Source organism: Lepisma saccharinum, chromosome 1 (genome assembly GCF_977018435.1).
Source record: "Lepisma saccharinum chromosome 1, izLepSacc3.1, whole genome shotgun sequence".
In the NCBI taxonomy this organism is placed as follows: domain Eukaryota; kingdom Metazoa; phylum Arthropoda; class Insecta; order Zygentoma; family Lepismatidae; genus Lepisma; species Lepisma saccharinum.
Window position 1 is genome coordinate 28,677,937 of NC_139229.1, and position 22,168 is coordinate 28,700,104.

Genomic DNA, 22,168 nt, shown 5'->3' on the forward strand with positions numbered 1-22,168 from the left:
AACGTCGCTGATAAGCAGTTTGTAAGTTTAGAAAAGACAAGAGATGCGGAGATGAAAAATTGCGTAATGAGGGAACCCTGTGACGCACTATAGCTAGGAAGAAGTGAAAGACTGAATCGATTCTGGAGAGGTGAGTGGGACATGCCATGGACCAGATGGGAGAGCAGTATTCTATTATTGGGGAGATGAATGATTTGAAGTACAAAGTGAGGGCTGAGATGTCACTAATTTCAGTGAAACGGTAGAGTAAACCTAAGAGACGCATGGCCTTTTTTGTGGTGCATAAAATATGTTCCTCAAATGTGAGCTTTTGGTCGAAAACAATGCCTAGGTCCTTGTGAGAGGATACTGCTTTGATGTTATTGCCAGAGATGGAGTAAGATGACTTTAACAGATTCTTCTTGAGAGCACTGACTTCTACCCCCTATTTGAGTAATTTTTGAGGATAATAACTACTACCACTAGTAATACTAATAATAATAATAATAATGATGTCGTGTACGTTTATCCTGGTACTTGCCCACCCGCCCCCCAGACAAAAATTGGTTGTTGCACCTGTGGTATTATATTTTTCCGCAAATTTTGTCTGACAAAAATTATTTGAGTAATTAATTTGGCATAATTGGGGGGGGGCGGCGGGATGTTCTACCTTTTGGGGGGGAGGCGCGTCATGGGCCTTGGGGGGGATGGGCACCCCTGACGGGGATAGAACATATTCTTTTAAGATTTTAGTGGACAGCAACACCAGTGCACATATAGGTTCATTGAGTTCATTTCCTGCAGATAGTTTTCTTGAGTATTGCATTTTATCATTGTGCTCTGTATCGGACATTTTGTCAGGGAAACAATTTGCACTACATGGAATTAAAAGTGACTTAAACAGCAAGTGATATTGCTCATTTCAAGCACGTTCATCTTGTGTCGGTGGAAGTCGAGAGAAGTTTTTCGTTTTTCCATGTACAAGGCTCTCTTGTCCGACAACGACAATCATTCACTTTTGAAAATTTGCATATGATTTTCGTCTTAAAGTGTAAAATATGACAAAAAGTGAACTTTCTTAATTGTAGTGCAATGAACATGTGATAGATACTGTAACGTTAATTTGTAATTTGAATTTCTCTTAGTAGTTTCTAAATTTGTTCTACAAATCCTTCCGAATTTTTAGGTCATTTTGCTAATTTGATAGGGCATTTTCTTCCATGTATTTTTTAAAGGTAATTTTTTGGCATTTTTAAGGTCATCAAAATCCTAGCCCTACTTATCACCGTTATTAAGCAATTATGTTCTTTAAAATAATAGTAAGTATGTTCAAGCCAACGAAAGTTCCAAGTAACTACGGAGGGGGAGGGGTGCATTATTTCCTACGTAATTGGACTATCCTACTTCGTTCTCTAGCAAATTTCTTGTTATTAACACTCCCACATACTATATCCGTTAGTTGTGTTACCTCTATGTGTTTGCAGAACAAATTGCCCATACATTGGAAATCAGTAGCGGCGATTGGGTAACAAAAGTGGGGAGGGCAAGGACAGTTTACTTTTTCCTTGTGGGCTAGCATTAAGAGGTCATAATGCGAGCAAAAAGTGGCAAAAAAAATGTGGAGGGTAACTGTCCCCCATGCCCCCCCTAATTGCCGTCACTGTTGGAAATGTATAATTTACTTGTAGTTGTCTTGAATCTGCTGTACGAAACCATGTTTATGTGAAATAGCATCTGAACCACAGAGAGGGGAAATAAAGGAAGGGAGTGATGTTCAGCGGGTCCTGACACACACTATACACGCTCCTGTTCAATACTCATTAATACAATAAAACAGTGAGATGGAATGAGGTCTTTCTTTCTCCGATTGAACTTTCATCAAACCTTTTGCCCCACCCCCCCTAATCAGAAGGTCTGCGCACGCCTATGGGAAAGTCAAATTAAATCAAAGATTAACCATAACTGTAAAGCTACTGGCAACCTCGATTCCCCGATTTCCCGCCAGTCGCCATGGAAACCGAAAGTGATATAAGCAGCGCTGGGCTTCATGAAAAGGCTCATTAAGTTTTCCTATTCCGATAAGTTTACGAGCATCCGAATGGCTTTGCTAAGGATAATTGTGTTAGTGGGATTCGCTCGTTGGTGCAACGCGAACACTCTTAAGCTACAGCACAGAGGTAAGTTACAACATAGAATAACTCGCAGTTTGATGCAGAAGTTAACGTACATTACTTGTTGTGTGTGTGTGTTGGCGTAGGCAGAAATTTTTGTAGGGGAGGAGCCAGGCAAATAGAACTTAAATAGTAGAAATCTAATAATTGTCATTGTGATTATGGTACAGCAACAATTATTATAAACTAATAAAAACGCATCTATCTTATTCAAAAATTTATTTGTATTATTATTATTGTCATTATAGTCTTGAGAAGAATTTCCTACTTGATCCACAGATGAGCCGATCCAGAACAATTGTTTTTTTTCTTTTTTATCCTTTCTTAAGTTAATATATTGAAAAGCATTGTTATTCTATTTTTTTATTAATATTTGCACACCTTGTCCAAGCAAAAGCTTTGAAAGAGAAACATTTATGTCTAGTGATTTCTCACATAAAACTCACATAATTTATGGAATTTTGAAAACTGTGGAACAATATATTCTTTGGCAGTGGTACAATATGAAAACTTGACCTGGTCCCTGTATTTTGCACTCAATGTTTTCGATTGAAAGCAATTTTTACTGTTCGAATACCAACTGAACTTTATTTCTGTTGTCAACTATAAAAATAAAAAGCTCTGTGCCTTTTGGTAACTAGATATAAACAATACCAATTTCCAAGGGTGAACCGACGTCCATGTTTACATATACATTATGGATTATAGTATATGTATAACCTCATCATCTTAAACAGACTTCGAATAAAATAGCTACAGTGTCCAGGTGGCTACCAAAATAACAAATCCAGAATTATTGTCTTTTTCATAACTTTTTCTTGACTTTCTTTCATTTTTCTGGAGATTTAAGCCAGAATAAAACTTTAATTTAAATTAAAAAGAGAGGTGCTACATAAGATGAATTATATAAATTAGATTATAATTAGAAACAATATCACGAAAATTCCCCCCCCCCCCCAATAATTTTTCTTAATCTTTATTTATGCGACCCCTGCGTAGGTAAAGTTGGAAATTAGCAATTAAGAAAATAAATATTTACTTAATGAAAAACTCCTACCAAAAGGTCAGTGAAGCTGTATTTGACAAGAGAATTAAACTTGCTTTATCTATTAATGCATCCTGGACTGCATTTGGCAGACTAGTGAGACTCTGACATCTAGACTCACAGCCAGTATAATCTTATGTGGGGCTCTTGTTGTCGTCCGTACACATTTGTGATTGTCCCTTCATCCATCTTATCTTACCACCATTCATCCTCATCTTCGATATTAGCCAAAGGTGCAGAAAAGTGAGGTAAAATAAATGTAATCAATCAATCAGTCATTGCAAAAGTTCTTGGCCACAAGTATAATTTCTTGACTTTTTATTGACGTCTTGACCTGCCTGTTGACTGGTATCGAGACTTGTAAATCTATCGACATCGTCTCGATTTAACATATGGTCTTCCTGGTCTCGCCTCAATAAGTCTCGAAGGGTCTCGTCTAGTTCTCGTCAGTTTTCACAATGTCGTCTCGGTCTCGTTCGGGATTTCGAGGCGAGACCGAGAACGAGACAAGATCCTGTAAAATTGTTCAGTTTCTCACCTAAGTGTTCTTACGCAGGATTTGCTTGTCAAGAAAAGTGAAAAAAAATATTATTTTCCAGAGTAAAATTAATGGATTCATTTTCCGGACGTTGATGCAGTAAATGAAAACAAATATCAAAAAGTCGTTCTCTAGAAACATCTTTCTCAGTACTCGAGGAGGAAAATACTCAAATTTTTGCAGGGGTATTTTCGAATTTTGCATTGGGGGGGAATGCCCACTCAGTGTCGTATTTGTGATTTCAATTTGGGGGTAAGGCTTTTAGGGTATGCAAATTTGTATATGTTACTAGTCAGTAAACAAAACTATTGCCTTGCGGTTCCAAGCACCTTAGAACATGGGTTATAACCTGGTCATCAAATCTTATGATAGCATTTACACGTAATTTAGAAAAACTTAGTATATTTACATTCTAAAAAAAGAGAAAAAACTCGTGCTTGGAAACAGCTATCGAACTAGTAAGACCTAAAACTTGACCTAATCTCTATTGCCAAGTTCAAACTTAACGTCATGTCCACCTAACCTACTTACAAGTTTCTTGTGAATACTTTAATACATGTCGAGTATCAGCAATATGGCATGAAAACTTAAGTGGAAAATCAGCCTGCCGTTGTCTCGGCTTGGTGAGGTTGTCAGTATTATTTCTTTTTTTTATTATATTAACTATTTGTGGTTTGGTAAGGGTTGTCTTTACATAGGCTTAGCTAGAACTTTATATTTGGGTGTGCACAAAGAAAAAAAATGATGTCTTGTACCTTTTTAATAGCATATTTTGCAACACAATCACTTGGATCTTTAACTGAACTGATGTTTGTAAAGGAATATAAATTCACTAAATGACCGTGTTGAAAATTTCTCAATATATGTAGTAGAAAAATATCAAATTGCATAGAAATTACACACACACAAAATGTTCATACATGTTACAAACAAATACATCAAAATACACGTTATCTATAACAAGAGACGTCTGTCAAAAGGTACAATGTTCTTAAACTCATCAATAAGTTCATTTACATCAATAGACTAAGCTTTTTCCTGTTCCACAAATAGCAAGAGCAGGGCTTCCAATCTATCCTGCTTCTGAGTTGCTCTTAATTTAGTTGTAACTTGTTTAAGCTTGGAGAAAGCTCTCTCTCACACGTGCAGCTTGTGACAGGTATAGAAGAAAAGCGCTGTAGTAGAGTCCAGCGCAGATAATTCTGCCGTGCGATGCGCGAAACAACTAAAGAAGCAGTGTTGCTAATGGGGCAGATAGAAAAATCGCTGCAGTGCGCCGATGCACAGCTTTTACGTACAACAAAGAAATTAGAGAATTCAGGTCTATCTAACGTTGAGTTTTAAACGTCATGCATTATACCAGGACTAGGATTAATATGTACTAACAAGTGGCTTTGTATGTAGCTACATACATATGGACTAAAAATTCGCAAAATATGAACTAACACATAAGTAAAATTACCAAAAATGCTGCAAAGAAGACTTCTTCATACGATTCCTTATTTGAGTGATTTCAAACAAAATTAAAAAATATATATATTATTTTTCATTGCATTAATGCACTGGTGGCGTTCTAACTTTTCACTCCCAAAACCCGTATACACTGGTATGGAACTGCAACGGCAGATAATAACATGCCAACGTGTTAAACCGCTACAATTGCACCATAACACTCCTCCTGAAGCAGTATTATTATTTTCTCTCTGAGATCGGCGACAGTCGGTTGCCTTTGTTGTACATTTACAAAGGATGCCGGCTTCCACAACAATAACAAGTACATATACTGCCACTAGACGATAAGCTGCGCGGCTTTTTCTTTTGTTATGAACCAGGGCCGGCGCTAGTCATTTTGCCTCCCTGGGAGGTGGCGGCAGATGCCGCTCTATTTCGACCCCCCCCCCCCCCCCGGTCATTACGCAGCAACGGAAAATTGAAAATCAATATATTCCTAACTAAAACATATAAATATAAATATATAAATATAAAATAAATAATGAGACTTCTTATGCTATTTCAATACTATTCAGCGCAAAAGAATATCTCGCTCGATCACAGTTTTCAATAGGCTTATTTTTTTCTTCTCTTCAAATGTTGCCGCTCTGGGCGATGGGACGGTTCGCCCTCCCCTTCCGCCGGCCCTGCTATGAACTTGGTCACCCATCAAAGCATGGCAATTTTAACACAGAAAACAATATGTATCGCATTAAGCAGCAAAAATGACAGCCTCCTCTATGCAATTTCTACAAGAACACGTGCCGGAGCCAGAGTTGAAATGATGTTGGAGCCACATAATTTATTTATTTTGAATAATTCCAAAATTATGAAATATGAACAATTTGTTGCTGCTGTTCGCTGCTCTCTTGCCAAAATGCTTTATTGGGATGCTAACACCTTCACTGGCTTCCTCCTTCATGAACTCGTGCACGTTGCTTAGAATTTCCCGAGCTTGGCTATGCAAGGTTTTTGATTTCAACTTCGACAGAACTGGAGGCATTATGGAATTTAACGTTCATTAGCAAACACACACTTTTACATACACACACGCAATACACGCACACAACGCCAAACCGGTCAAATACTTAGTATAAAATAAAAATATGGTGCTTCCAATCCAACAAAACTCACCGCCACTTTACCTGCCTTTTCCCCTTCCGTAACAGAAATAGTGCTTCATTATTACAGTTGGCAACACTAGTTACTAGCTAGCCAATGAACATGCACTGCATAAAAGAAGCAAGCACTACGCCGTGCTATATTGCCACATTAGCGTCCCCACCGAACGGTGGGAACCGCGAGCTGGAGCGCTATTCAATTGTTTTCAATGATGTTTGCGCGAGTGTGTCCAGGAATGGAATGACAATGTGGCAACAATAGCGAAGGTTTTCGAGCAGGGTAGAACACATGATGCTAAGAGAGAGGGAGACGAAACGAAAATTCGTTTCTACGCAACGGCAAATTTACGTGTGTGGCACTCTACAGAGTAGAATGCAGTAAATATCTTCTTTCTCCAATGACATCAAAAAATCGAAAAACTACAGACACTCGTTTCATCAGCGATAATGCACACGTTGGTACCAAGTAATGACATTTTCTACTTCTTACAAACTGCCGCTTATTTTCTCTCTTATTGAAATATCTGTCTTTAATTATCTTTGATAGAACAGCCCATTAGGGTGTGCCTAGGCACACCCTGCACACTCCTTAGCTACGCCTATGCTTCTTTAGGCTGCATACTTTTTGGCAGGGAAATTTTTGATGTCTGGACGATGAATGAACCGAATGATTTTTCAATTGTGTTTCTTCCATGGTTAAGAAATGATATAAGCTTTCAATCCAATTTTCTTTGAGGGTTATAAAAACATCCCTGACAAGGATAAAAATAATTTTATTTTGCCATGGATAAAATATTTTATGGCGGGAAATCCCTGACATCCTCTCCGTTAATTAAGGGGGATATTATTATTATAGACATTAACTAGAAAGAAAACATTAATATAATAATTACATACTCGCACCCTTACACGATTATCTTTCCCGCACATACATTGAAAAAGAAAAAATGTTGATTACATAAACAGACGTAATATTGTTAAATATTAGTTGGAATATTTATTAAATAGTAAATATATTTTTTTAAAAATGCACGTTAAGTGGTCCAATTTCGAATCTCGTCACGGGTTTGAATCGTCCCTTCCCTTCATATAATCATCACACATCGTCGCGATTAGCCAAAAGTAGCAGAAAGATGAGGAATCATCGTCAATTCACACCCTCCGGAGAGGGAAGTGGGTGATCATATACGTACATCACATTGCATAAAAAATGCGATAAGAAGTCGCCCTAAATGTGAAAAATTGATGATATTACTCTTTTTGACCACATTATTTACCTTGTTACTGCTTCTTACTTCAATTGTATAGGGTGCGTCCGGTTGACGTGGTATTAAATTTTTATTATCAAGGATATAGAGGCACTTAAGAAGGACACAAAGCATTGTGTATTAATGCGTGCTATCGTTTCTCCCATTCTGCACATAACGTCACGGCACATTACAGTGTTTTTCCACGTCTGTTCTGCAGAGGTGCTGCCATCTTTTGCAAATAATTTCAGACACAAGTGAAAAAGAGTAAAGTGCCTACGAGTTTGCTTCAGTGGCGTGCTCAGAGAGGTTATTGTGGGGGTCCTATTGGCAGCTTCCTCGACCCCCTACAAAAAAGAATATCGAATACAGCAAATGATAGCAACTAGCAATATGCAAACCCTTAATCCCCTCCCCTTTACGGCCATATGTTTCTCGGAAATTATACGGACAGGTCACTGGCTTACCCGATTAGCCTATCTGAGCATAGAATGGACTTGAGTGTGGATTTACCTTTGTTTTAAGTTCACTTTATGTACAGAAAGGGACTAGACCTACAGTATAGAGTGGGATCTGAACCACTGCGTGTCCCCACAGGGTGTCAATCCAAGGATGCCATGATTAAGCGACGACGTTATCAACAGTTACCTTGCGACACTTCAATCGTTAACTTGAAAATTTGTAATGTGGAGGAAGAGCTAAATTTGGCAACTCTGTTTCCAACCAGGCCCGTACCCAGGGGTGTGGCCATGTGGCCATGCCTCTCCCTCGAACTTTGAATTTTCAAACTTGTAAAAATATCAATTTTGTCCCTGTATAAATAAATTTGTTTGTTGTGCAGAGACACAGGCTCCAAAAGTCTGCAAATTGCAATATATTGAGTAGTTTTAGTTTTATAACCATTGATACAAAGCTACCAGACGTCCCGATTCAGTCGGGATAGTGCATTCAGTGGCGTGCCCAAGGGGGGTTGGGTTATAAGGGTTATAACCCTCCCTTTGGCCTAGTATTCGTAAAAAAGAACGTCAAAAATAGGAAAGATGACAAGATGAAGGCCAACTACCCAAAAATAAGTGTACGTAACCCATCCTTTTTGAAAATTCTGGGAACGCCACTGAGTGCATTCCTTTTAATCCTTGTTCCGACTTTTTTTTCAAACTGCAATCGTGATGCAAAAATATCCCCTTCTTTGTTAACTCACATTTAGACATGTTTTTTATTTTAATAATAATTGCTAATACGCATAATTTAATTCGTAGATATATTATTTTCTAAACATAGAATTATTATGACTGTTCAATTGAAGGGAATTTGAAAACATTATTAATTTGAGGAATGCAGAACTATTAGAATGCTTCGGAGAAGCATCTTCTCTGGATGTCAAGGCGAAATGATTTTCGTGGAATCGCCTAAGGCAAGGACGCTAAATTTTGTTGCATGCTAAATTTAGAACATCCACGCTCTATAGCAATTCGTCATTTATGTATGCTTTCTAAGACTTCAGTGTTTTCGGTGAATTGCTGCATTCATTTCGAAAGTGGTATTCACGCCAGAAAGAAGTCATTGTCGAAGGAATGGATCTTGTTGAGTTTGGAATGGAATCGTGGACTTCCGCAGAAAAATTTCCAAGGAGGTTCAAAATCGAAAAATTTACATGTTGATAGAACAAAGTGCTTTAAGGGAGATAGGAAAAGAGAGATGAAAGAAGTGGTAGAAAATGAGAGAGAAGAGAATTAAAAAGAGCCAGAGTAAAAGAGAGGGAGGAAGGAGAAGTAGGCAATATTTCCTGCCGTCGCCCTTTGAAAGGAATTACATTTAAGCAATGAATATTTCCTTTTCTAAAAAAAAAACATCGTTAATTTATAAGTAAATGAACTTTCTTGATTAATAAGAGAAGGTGTTTAATGTATATGCATATACAAAAAGAGTAAAGTAAAATCAACGATAATTCAATCAAAGCTGACTCGTTCTATCATTTATTTGTTGTAATAGAATAAATGTATGCAGACATATTATGTACCAGTAACATAAATAAAATACATGTATGTCTTCATTGCAATTAGTAATGATCATTGATAGTCTGTAATTTGTTTGCAAGGAAATTTGTGTAACTGTAACTCAGTTATTCGATAACCGTTACTGTAGCTCAGTTACTTTTAGAAGTAACTTTCCAACAATGACTCTTCTTTTGCAGAAGACTTTCGCATGTTTTTTTTCCCTATAATTGGCTTGCATAAGCCAGAATTGGTCACCGTTATTTTAAAGCTAGCAGTGGGTTGTACTTATCAAGTAAACGTTTTCAAATCTAACGTACAGTACATTTAATAATATTCATAATGTTAAATTGTATATATTTTTTATTTATTACAGAATCCAATTTCGAGGTTAATCACTCCAACAAGATTTACATTGGCAGCATGAATGTACAAATCAGAAACAAGCATTTGATTTATGAAGAATTTCATTCTAATTCCTCAACACAAGTGGAAAACGGTAAGTTTTCCTCCCTTTATCGAAGTTGTGTTTATGCAGTTTGACTGATGACTGGCTGTAATATCTCAACAGCTATCATTCTGGCTGCTTGAAACTGTCTAAAAATTAATTTATTATAATCCTATTCTTTGACCTTTGAATACCTTCAACGATCATGAGGAAGTTTGGGAGAATTTGCATATCTCAGCAAAACACAATCTTATCGATTTTTCTTTACAATATAAGTATTTTAGATTTTCTAGGTACAGGGATTTGGGCTGTCAGTTGCTGAGTCAGTGAGTGAGGATAAACTCTTTTATGTATTAAGATATAACATTGCAATCGTTATAACATTTAATGTTATTGGTGTTTATTACATTCTAGCATCTGTAACATGTTAGGGACATTATTGACAATTTTGCGCCTTCAACAATAAAAACACACACACTGTATTTTTGTATTTGCATTCTGCCACTTTGGGCTAATCGCGACGATGGGGATGAGTGATAACACTGTTCTACACACATTTTGTTACAGAAATGAAAGTACCCCAATTTTTACTAATGTGAGGATGCTGAATACGGAAATGATATTAAAAAAATCGATTGGTTCTCGTTTTGGCGTAACAGAAAGGGGGAGGGGAACATTCAAGGGACCCAGCTCAACTTGAGTATATATGGCAACACTGGTGGCTGTTTGGCAACGTAGCATCCCAACAACAGCACTCCATTCCGACATGTCATGTATTCAGGGAAGTATTTCACTACCTTTGGCTGCTAGCGAGCCCCCCAAGATAACCAACTAACTAACTCTCTAGCCTTCTTAAACCCGAAGGTTTATGGCTGCAGCAAACACAAGGCCTCCATCTGTCCCTATCCTGGGCAAGAGCAAACCAAATCCAGTCTTTTCCACCCTTACCGATTTCCTTTAGATCCATCTCAACGTTATCGTCCATCTTCGTCTTGGCCTTCCTATACAGGTCTCTTACCATCAGGTTTCCCAACAAGATTACACAGTCCGAATTTAATGACCTAATGAGGGACTTAGAACGCCTCAAAAATACAGCCGAATTGTTGGCCTTACGGCAGATGATGTGAAGGTACTACTCCTACAGACAAATGATTTCTTCCATTTTTCGAAAGAAAAGGGGGCCTGACTGTGTAACATGACAAGGGCTTCTTTGCATCGATGAATATATCACATAAGACAGAGTACTGGAGACTTTTTATTGATTCCTCCAAGTTTTCTCTTAAAGCAGTTTTGCTGCACAACGGTAATGTTCTAACTTCACTTCCTGTTGTCCATGTAGGGCCTCCCCCATGGCGCAGTGGTAGCGTCATTACCTTGTAATCGAAGGGTCCCGGGTTCGATACCCGGTGGAGGCACAAGTGGTTCGGATCCCACTTTAAACTGTAGGTCCAGTCCCGATTAGCCTTACTGTGCATAAAGTGGACTTAAAACACCAACTCAACAACAACTGTTGTCCATGTAGTTGTCATTAAGGAAACTTATGAAAACATGAAATAAATTATTCGGTAATGGTGAGTGAACTGTATCGAATGCATTTCGACATTTCCTACACGACAGAAAACATTCTTGTCGAGGATTCAGTAACCGTTTATAACAAGGCCACCTGCAGGATTTTGTGTGTGTGTGGGGGGGGGGACGACGACAGTGTTTAAAGTGGAGGAAACATAGATATATACATCAACAGCACTAAGTTAGTTTGCATAGACACTTAATCTGTCTTTCACGGCACCTCTCACCTATGTTTTCACGCTATAATTTCAAAGTTTGAGTTGTATTAATTCTTGCCAGATATCTCGGGGGGCGGGGGCAGTATCCCCCTAACCTCCTTTTGCAGGCGCTCTTAATATATTTATCAAGTTATGCCCCCATTGCTTATGATTATTGCTATGTAACATGCTTATCTTGAAAATAAGCGCCAATGCATTGCTTACGGGTAACATGAATTATGCCGTAACTTCAAATTAATAGCCAATTTTAGAAAATGAAGGGCATATTCGTGTTCAGGATGAAAATTTCAGTAAGAAACAGATACTTTCCTTTCTGTAACAGCAAAAAAGAGAAAATTTGTAAAACAGTGTAATTCGATAAGATTGATGAGGGATATCACAAAGAACCGAGGAAAGGATTCGAACCCGTGAAGTTAGGTAGCGAAATCGAAAATGACCACTTAACGTGCTCGACAACTGAGCAGGCAGACACACACTAACGCTCACACACAAACACGCACAAAATTCTTGAACAAAATTTTCGAAATAAGGCAGGATTTCTTTTTATCGGATGAAGCTGGAATTGCAAAAATACGATAGATATCAATATCACATAGCTGCGTCCTAAGAATGGACTGGATACCTGGATACTGACTGACTGACTGACCCTCTAACCTTCTTAAACACGAAGGTTCATGGCTGCAGCAACAGAGGCCTTCCATCTGTCCCTATCCTGAGCAAGATCTATAGACTCTTTTCCATTCTTACCGATTTTCTTTAGGTCCATCTGAACGTTATCCCTCCATCTTCGTCTTGGCCTTCCTACATGTCTCGTACCATCAGGTTTCCCAACAACAATCCTGTAAACTCCTCTTTCCTCTCCCATTCGTGCCACATGGCCTGCCCACCTAAGTCTTCTTGATTTAATTATTCTAATAATATCTGGACATGAATACAAATTATGTAGTTCTAAATTATGTAACCTTCTCCACTCACCTGTCTCCTCATCCCTTTTAGGTCCAAATATTTTCCTAAAGATCTTATTTTCAAATACTCTCAATTTATGTTCCTCTTTCAATGTAAGGGACTAAGTTTCGCATCCATATAATAATACAGGCAAAATTACTGTTTTGTATATTTTAACTTTTAGTTTCTTAGATATTAAACGAGAAGATAAAAGTTTATGAAGATAAAAGTAACATGCATTTCCTGAATTAAGCCTGCTTTTTATTTACTCTTTAATATCATTTTCATTTGTTAGTATTACTCCTAAGTACTTGAATTTGGAGACTGGTTCAAACGAGTTGTTATCAATAAATAGATTTTGATTACTACCCAACACTTGGTTTCGACCTGTAAGCATATATTTAGTTTTCTCCTTGTTAACTTCCAAACCTATCTCTTCAGCTGCTTTGAAAAATATTTTAGCATTATTCTTAATTGTATTTATAACATCCCCTAATAAGTCTACATCATCTGCATATGCTAACAACTGAGTCACACCGTTTAATTTTAGTCCTTTGTAAGTTTATTTTACTTTCCTAACAGCATATTCTAAGGCAAAATTAAAGAGCAATGGAGATAATGCATCTCCTTGTTTTAACCCATCATGAATTGTAAATTTGTTAGACACATTAATATCCACACGAATTTTACTTTCTGTTTCACTGGTTCATACTTTTATCATATTAACAAGCTTCTTAGGTATTTCAAACTCGACTATATATTATATAATTTATCTCTTTTGACTGAATCATATGCTTTTTTGAAATCAATGAATAGCTGATGGACACTTTGATTATATTCCCACTTTTTCTCAAGTGTCTGTCTAATCAGAAAAATTTGATCTGTAGTTGATCTGTTACGTTTAAATCCACATTGATAATCGCCTATAATTTCATTAGCATATGGGGTTAGTCTTGTTAAAATACTGTTAGATAATATTTTATATGTTGTTGAGAGTAGAGAAATTCCAAGGTAATTATTGCAGTCCATTTTATCACCTTTCATAAACACAGGAACGATTATGGATTCTTTCCACTGTTGAGGGATTTCTTCTTTATTCATAATAAACAAATTAATTTATGAATTTGACATATTAACGAATTTCCACCATCTTTAATTAACTCAGCTGGTATTAAATCAATGCCAGGTGCTTTGTTATTCTTTAGCCTTTTAATAGCATCTTTAACTTCAGTCAAGTTAGGTTCTGGAACTAAAGGTTCTGCTGTGTGTACTTCATTTACTTCTGATTTATCTCCTACATGGACATTTAAAAGGTCATTAAAGTAGTTCTTCCATCTATTTAAAATATCGCTTGGATCGGCCAAAAAATTCACTGTTTTTATCTTTTATCAAGTTTACTTTAGGTTGCCACCCCTTTCTAAATTCATTTACACCTTTATATATATATCTCTGATATTTTGTTTTTTCCTGTTTGTTTATATTTCGTTAATTTCACTTTTCAAGTAATCTCTTTATTTACTTCTAAACGTACGGTTAATTTCTCGCTTCATTCTATTGTAATTGCTTAGATTTGTATCATCAGAGTTATTTAACCACCTAAGTCTAGCCTGATTTTTTATTTCTATTAGATTATGACATTTGTTATCAAACCATGGCTTACTTTTTCTTGGTTTGTGGTATCCTATACTTTCTTTAGCTGCTGATTCTATTGCATTACATACGCGCTCCCAATTCTTATTTACGTCTGTTTCATTTATATTTTCATCATCATTTAAATCCTGCAAAACATCGAATTTACAGTATTTGACAGTTTAATTTGGTAATCTTTCTTAATCCTTTCATCAACAAATTTTCCTGTATTAAATTTTAGTACTTTTAATTTTGTTGCTTATGATTTATCACTGAGAGTCTTTCTCTTAATTTAGCAATTACTAAATAATGGTCACTTGCACAGTCAGCACCTCTATGTGAACGAACGTCAATTATACTAGTATTCCTTCTCTAATCAATGAGAATATGATTTATCTGATTATGAGTTTTACCATCTGGAGTAGACCAGGTCTATTTATGGATATCTTTATGTTTAAAAGTGGTACTTTTCACAATTAAATTCTTTGAGGTTGCAAAAGTAATAAATCTTATACCATTATCATTACTTAATTCATAAGACTTTCTTTACCAATCGTGGGTTTAAATGTCTATTCTTTACAAATCTGTGCATTGCAATCACCTAACAGAATTCTCATATCATACTGGGATAATTTATCAAAGATCTCCTCATAGGGGATTTCAATGATCCTTGCATAACAAGCAACGAATACAACCTCGTTAACGCCACTCCTGTATGTCGCGACTTATACAATCATATGTGCTTTTTTCAATTACGCAGCTTAAATAACATTCAAAAGAGAACGGTAAAACTCTCGATCTTGTGCTAACGAACGTTTTTGACATTCAGTTGACACGAGAAACTCAGCCACTCGTGCCCGAGGATAAGCATCATCCTTGTCTCGTAATTGAAATAAAGCACCCAAAAAGGACACAGAGTAACCTTTCACCAAACAACCTCTCGTACAATTTCAAAAAAGCTGACTTTAGCAAACTATACAACAAACTATCGGTCGTTAACTGGGATACACTAAAACTCTGTGATAACATAAACGAAATGACAGATATGTTTTACAACATAATATACGAAGCATTGGACGCGTGCATCCCCTTAAGGCGCATAACCCCTCCTAAATACCCATGCTGGTTTACCGCCAATATAATTAAAAAAATGAAAGCAAAGGCTCACCACCTCCAAAAATGGAAAAACAAAACGTAGGTAACCCAGTTCACCATGCCAACAATTTTAAAGAACTCAGAAAAGCAATCAGAAAGAAATATCAGCCGCCCATAATAATTACTGGTTCGACATCGAAAGCAGTATCTATTCAAAGTGACCCGTCACTTTTCATACATAAATCGCAACATGCAAAATGAACAGTTTCCGGTTTCTTCAAACAATGAACCCATACTAAACCTGAATACCGTCGTTGATGAATTTGCGAAATATTTTCAATCTGTGTACGCAAACAATACGGCAAAGTACAACCTCGAGATCATGGCGGGGCACACAGAGTGCAAAACGTTAGATTCACGCAACATTCAGATAATCAGTGTGTCTGAAATTGAAGCAGCTGTAAAAAACTTAAAGCCAAAGAAGTCGGCGGGGCCAGACAAAATCCCACCCTACATCTTCAAAGGATGTGTAGACATTTTTGAAATTCCACTCTTTATTATCTACAATGCAATACGAGGGTCACTATTTATATTTTGAGCCTAACAATGAAAAAACAGGAATTTGGCATTGAAAACTGCTTTATTGTTTTTCGAAGTATTCTCCTTTATGGTCAATACACTTTTGCATTCGTTCGAACCATTTGTCAAAGCAGTTTTTCCAATCTTCTCGAGACACCTCCATAATATGGTTTTTGAACGCATCAACGGCGTCTTCCGTCGACGAAAATCGTTGTCCACGCAATTTATTCTTGACATTCGGGAACAATAAGAAGTCATTGGGTGCCAAATCAGGACTGTACGGCGGATGACCCATCAATTCGATTTTTTGACTGTTCATAAAGTCGGTTGTTAGACGAGATGTGTGACAGCTGGCATTGTCTTGATGAAGAATGATCCGACGGCGTTTGTTTGTTTTCCGTATTTGACCGAAGACCTCTGGCAAACAAATTGTTGTGTACCATTCAGAGTTGACCGTTCTACGTTCCTCTAAAGGCACAGTTGCCACATGACCAGTTTTCCCGAAAAAACAGGCGACCATTTGTTTCGATGTGCTTCGAGCGCAAACAACTTTTGTTGGATTGGGTTCATCTTGAAACACCCATACAGTCGACTGCTGTTTACGTTCGGGCTCATATGCATATATCCATGATTCGTCACCTGTTACAATCTTGTATACGTCTTTTGAAGCACCACGATTGTATTTATTGAGCATTTGTTTGCACCAATTTTGACGCGAGCGTCTTTTTGAGTTTTTGTCAAATTGTGTGGGATCCAACGAGAACATACCTTTCTCACAGCTAAATGATCATGTAATATTTTATATATGCTGGTGGAACTAATGCCTATGGTTGCCTCAATCTCACAGTATGTCACATGACGATCTTGCAGTATTAGGTTTTGCACAGGATCAATGTTTTCTTGAACAACAACTGATTTTGGACGATCTTCGCGAATCTCGTCGGTGAGCGAATGGCGCCCACGATTAAATTCGTTATACCAGCGTTTCACAGTGGCAAAGGATGGCGCTTCATCGCCAAATGTGGAAGTAAGTTGATCGATTCACTCTTGTCTTGATAATCCACGTCGAAAATCCTAAAAAATCATCGCACAAAAATGTTCACGAGTTAATTCCATTTTATTGTTGTCACCCAATCTCCAAGGCAACATAAACAACACAAATGAAGCTATTGACAAAACATTTGAAGTACGTTATGGTCAATAATGCCAGACGATTCCGTGCAAACGTCAAATCGCGCCTAACTTCAATCAGTGTTGCCAAGGCTCAAAATATAAATAGTGACCCTCGTATTATCTTCTATGCAGTTTCCCGAACGGTGGAAAGCTACTGCTGTATGTCCAGTACCGAAATCCTCGGAGAACAGAAACATACAGAATCATCGTCCTATAGCTCTTTTATCTGCCCCTGCTAAAATATTTGCCACATATATAACCATGTCAAAGAAACTTTTTCTGAATACCAACATGGCTTTCTGCCCAACTGCTCAATAGAAACAAAACTTGGCGAGAAACTGCATTATGTAAGCACAGTGCTAGATGATGGGGGGGCAGGTGGCTGTAATATACACTGATTTCTTCAAAGTCTTTGACACTGTAAATCATGATGTACTAGTCAGTGAATTGGGTACTTCTAACTTTTCCCTTCCCATCAGGAAACGTATGGCGTCATATTTAAAGAATAGAAAACAATATGTTTCGTATAAAGCCCACACATCCAGCGAATTTCTAGTACGTTCCGGAGTACCTCAAGGGTCCAACATAGGACCTCTTCTCTTTCTTCTATTAATCAACGACTTACCAGAACATTTGATTAATTCTAGGAAACTGTTATTTGCAGACGACCTGAAATTCTTTCAAAGAATAAAAAATATTGAAGACTGTGTTTGTCTACAACAAGACATAAATAGGTTGAGTGGGTGGTGTTTGTGCAACGGTCTATTTCTGTATTCAGCTAAATGCTATTCCGTTACTTATTCTAAACAAAGAACGATCTTAAATTTTCAATATAAACTTAATAATACCAATCTAAAAAAAATCTGAAACGGCAAAGGCCCTAGGAATATATTTTGACTCTTAAGCTAACTTTCACTCACCATATTAACAAAGTAATAGGCAACACTTACAAACTTATCGGGTTCATTACTAGAATGGGCAGAGACTTTCGAGACACCGAAACACTTAAGGTATTATATTACTCATTAGTACGTTCAAAACTTGAATTCGGGTCTGTTGTATGGAACACTTACAGTATAGTACAGACTACAAAAATAGAGCGAGTACAATCAAAAATGCTACGTTATATGAAGCATAAACTTGAAGGTACTTATCCCAGATTTGATTCGTACAGTAATCTAATAGAGGAGCTCCGAATGCACAGGCTTGACGATCGAAGGACAGTGCGCGACCTGCTGCTGCTCTGGAAAATATATAATGGAAAACTTTGCTCTCCTCTTTGGATCTCACAATTTAAATTACGCGTTCCTAACAATAAGACGCGACCCAATCATCAAACCTTTCTTATGAATAGAGCGCGAACAAACATTGTCAAGAAATCCCCTATCTGGAGAATGAGTGTTCTCTACAATGCCTTAGAAAAACGTAACAAAAATATTGATGTGTTCTCTATGCCATATATACAATTTAAAAACAGTGTAATGAAAACAAAATCAAATAACGGTCACTGAAGCATGTATGAAAACCTGTATCTCTGAACTCTCTAACTGGGCGCCAGCCTGTTGAGTTCATTAATGTAAATAAATAAATAAATAAACTCTGCATAGAAATCATCTTTAGTATTATCATCTTTATCTTCCGTTGGTGCATGTATGTTTATTAAAATAATTTTACTCCACCTACCCTGTAAAACTATCATTAATAAATTCTACTGTTTTAAGAGCAGAGATAATTATATTATTATGAAAAAGCCTGTTCCAAAATTATGATTTTTCAGTACTACCATAGAAAAAAGTATAATTTTTAGTTTTACAATTACCTTCTCCTGGCCATCTAACTTTCTGGACAGCTACTATTACATCTAATTTATACTTAACTATCTCATTAACTGTACACTGAAATGCCCCAGGCCGGTAAAGGCTCAGAACATTCCAGGTGCCTAATTTAATATCCTTATTCTTAATGTAGATCTTATCCTTAGTTCAGGGACCTCCCAAAGTAGTCCCCGCCCGAAGATCCGAATCGGAGACTATTTTACCTCCGGAATATTTTACCTTGGGAACATCCATGGCCTCATATTGCTGTTTCTTGACATGTCTTTTTACAGTGCAGAGTTGTCAGCTCCACGCCTAACCCCCAATATGAATGGAGGACCGCACCTATCGTTGGTCAGCGGATCCCTCGGACCATACCCCACTTCTGCCAATTGTGGGACCCTCATAGAGCCATGACAGGACATCTCTGTAAATCCCAACACAGCAAAATGTTTACCATTTCACTCTGTTGGTTGACTAACTACAGTGAACAAGCCACTGGGCGATGCTAAAATATTTCATAATTTCCATTTTCAACGTTCGTCTTAAAAATTGTTCAAAGACAAAAATGGTAGCACTTATCAACTCGGTTTTTCCAGAGTTCTTTACTGCTTTCATTTGAAAATTTTGATTATCTCTGGAGGGGCTGTAGCCCCATCAGCTCGCCCCTTGTGCATGGGACTAATATTCATATGGACATGCCTGTATAGAAGTGAGTGAACATCACGTGTGTTGTATGTGGAAATAAATCAAGATTATTTCCTTGTTTCAGAAGAATCTTCATCGCCGGATACATTTACGACTATCTGGTACGTCGGGATTCTGATCTTTCTGATAGTTTTGTCAGTGGCAATGGTGGTTTCTGAGTGTTGTTGCAAGAAACCAGAAGAAAGGTCCTCCAGAAGATCTTCTGTATTCGTCATCAGCAGTCGTGAGAATCTTCCTCCTCCTTATTATGAATTCCAACCTCCAACCTACGAATCTCTGTTCTCCGAAGACAAAAACTTGACAGAAGATAGTCCAGATGTTGACCAGATCACGATCGCTTCTCCTAATGCCTCTGATTCAAAAGTGCAGACAGTTCAAGAGACAGATGTATCCATCGCGATATGCGATCCAAAAATACTGGATGCGTTTCCAGCAGTGCAAGACGAATTGCAGAAACATGGTGGTCTGGTACAAATCGGATGAGTGTGTGTGTGTTGCATGACGGAATTTAACCATGATCAGGAGTACTTCAGCATTGTGTAACATAGTTGACACTTGCGATTGCCTTCATCTCACTTTCTGTCTCCAATATTGTGAAGATTTGATTTGATATTTTAAATCCACTTTATGCACAGTAAGGCTAATTGGGACTGGACCTACAGTTTGAAGTGGGATCCGAACCACTATGTGCCTCCACCGGGTTCAAGGCAAAGACACTACCACTGCGCCACCGGGGAGGCCCGAATGCTGTGAAGAATACTGCGCTATGTTCATCTGACATTCACCACTATAACACATCTTAAGCACTCTGGTTTTATCACAGAGTTCTTACGCACAGCCTATGACGTATGTTCAGTCGGCGAAAGAAAAACTACATTCCACCTCACTGTTTTACACGCTCCCATTCCTGAGTACGTTTCGTGTGAATTTAGGTGTAATTATATACATGTCATGCCTCTGATGCCGAAATAGGACTCATTTTAACTTCAAGTAAAGGAAAGGCGAATCCAAACAAAATTCACGGCTCTTCTTTAAAGCTTTCACTACACACACGCGCACTTGCTGTTTGAATGCATATAGGCCTAAATTTACAAATATTGGATATCATACGAAACACTGCAGGTCTAACATTAGAATGAACTATTGCAGTTAAGCAATGTTAATGTTAGTTAATGTTAGAATGTTAGTTTTCGTTCCGTTGTTACAGGCCAATTCCTAAAACAAGCAACTTTTCTGAAATTCATATAAGACTGACGCTTCCTTAAGCTTGTCATCTTCTTCAGAGGAAGTTATTTTTTTTTATTAGCACCAAGATTTGAACTGTTAATAAAATGAGAGGTGGAATAAGCACCGTGTCTTGAGATCAACTTGGAGATGAAAAGCTCACGCATACGATATTCGTTTGGAATTCCTAACTTAGCTCATTAGCTCAAGTGCCTGCACAAAACTTCCTGAATCTGTATTATTATTATGATATGATTTACAAACATCAGGCTGTGTTTTCCTATGGCAATAATATTTACGATTTAATGAGAATGAGTAGGGATTACATGTTTAATACTAACAATAAGCACCACATTATTCCAGTATTATCATCTTCTGTATTTTCGTCCATTATTCTGCTGCATCAATACTCATTTTCGCAATCATATGTGTAAAAAATAGAACATTTTGTTGTACCAAGTCATGAAACTTGTTTCTCTTTTTTAATAGTGTTGTAGGAAATACTTCAACGCAAGAAACGTTGCTCTTCTTTTATTGTACCATTTTTAAATTACCTCCTGCCGAAATTGAAATCCTTAAACATATTAATTAACATTTATATTTAATAGAATATGATAAATGTTCAGCTTTTTGGGAAATGTAAAAAATTTGGCCATCTTTTACTCTTCTGTTATAATCTGAAAAATGAAACAATTACTTTTTAATCTCTGCGGAAGGTTAAATGGTTAAACAAATTGTTCGTTAACCGTTAATGGTATTAACGAAGGGAAATCAATGTAATTAAAGTAACTTCCAATGAATAATGTTAACTTGCATGTTGTAAGCATGCAATTATTTGTTCGTTTCATGCTTCTGTAACATATGTTAACGATGTGCTTGTCTCGAAGATAAATATTTATATTTGTATTTAATGCGCAAATAAGATAAATTTTATGTATATAAATGTATATATGACAAATAAAATAATAAGTATTTTTGTATTTTGATAGTATTTTATAGATACTGTTATGATTTAATATAAATATGACGTTTATCATATTTGAAACTAAATCTACACTATAGGTCTGCAATAAAACTCGTCAAAGCAAGTTTAATTTAAAATCTGCAATTTTACGAAGGCAGTTCTGGATATATTATAATTCTTATTATATAAAATCCCATTCTGTTGTCTTTCTTTCTT

At 37.0% G+C, this 22,168-nt stretch overlaps 1 protein-coding gene across 1 annotated transcript; it reads left to right on the top strand.

Moving 5' to 3' along the window:
• The first annotated feature begins 2,057 nt into the window (after positions 1–2,057).
• LOC145989127 (uncharacterized) lies at positions 2,058–21,937 on the top strand. Its single transcript, XM_083124447.1, has 3 exons — positions 2,058–2,156; positions 9,963–10,085; positions 19,829–21,937. The coding sequence occupies exons 1-3, from the start codon at positions 2,078–2,080 to the stop codon at positions 20,245–20,247; spliced, it is 621 nt and encodes a 206-aa protein (XP_082980573.1). The 5' UTR covers positions 2,058–2,077; the 3' UTR covers positions 20,248–21,937.
• The last annotated feature ends 231 nt before the right edge of the window (positions 21,938–22,168 follow it).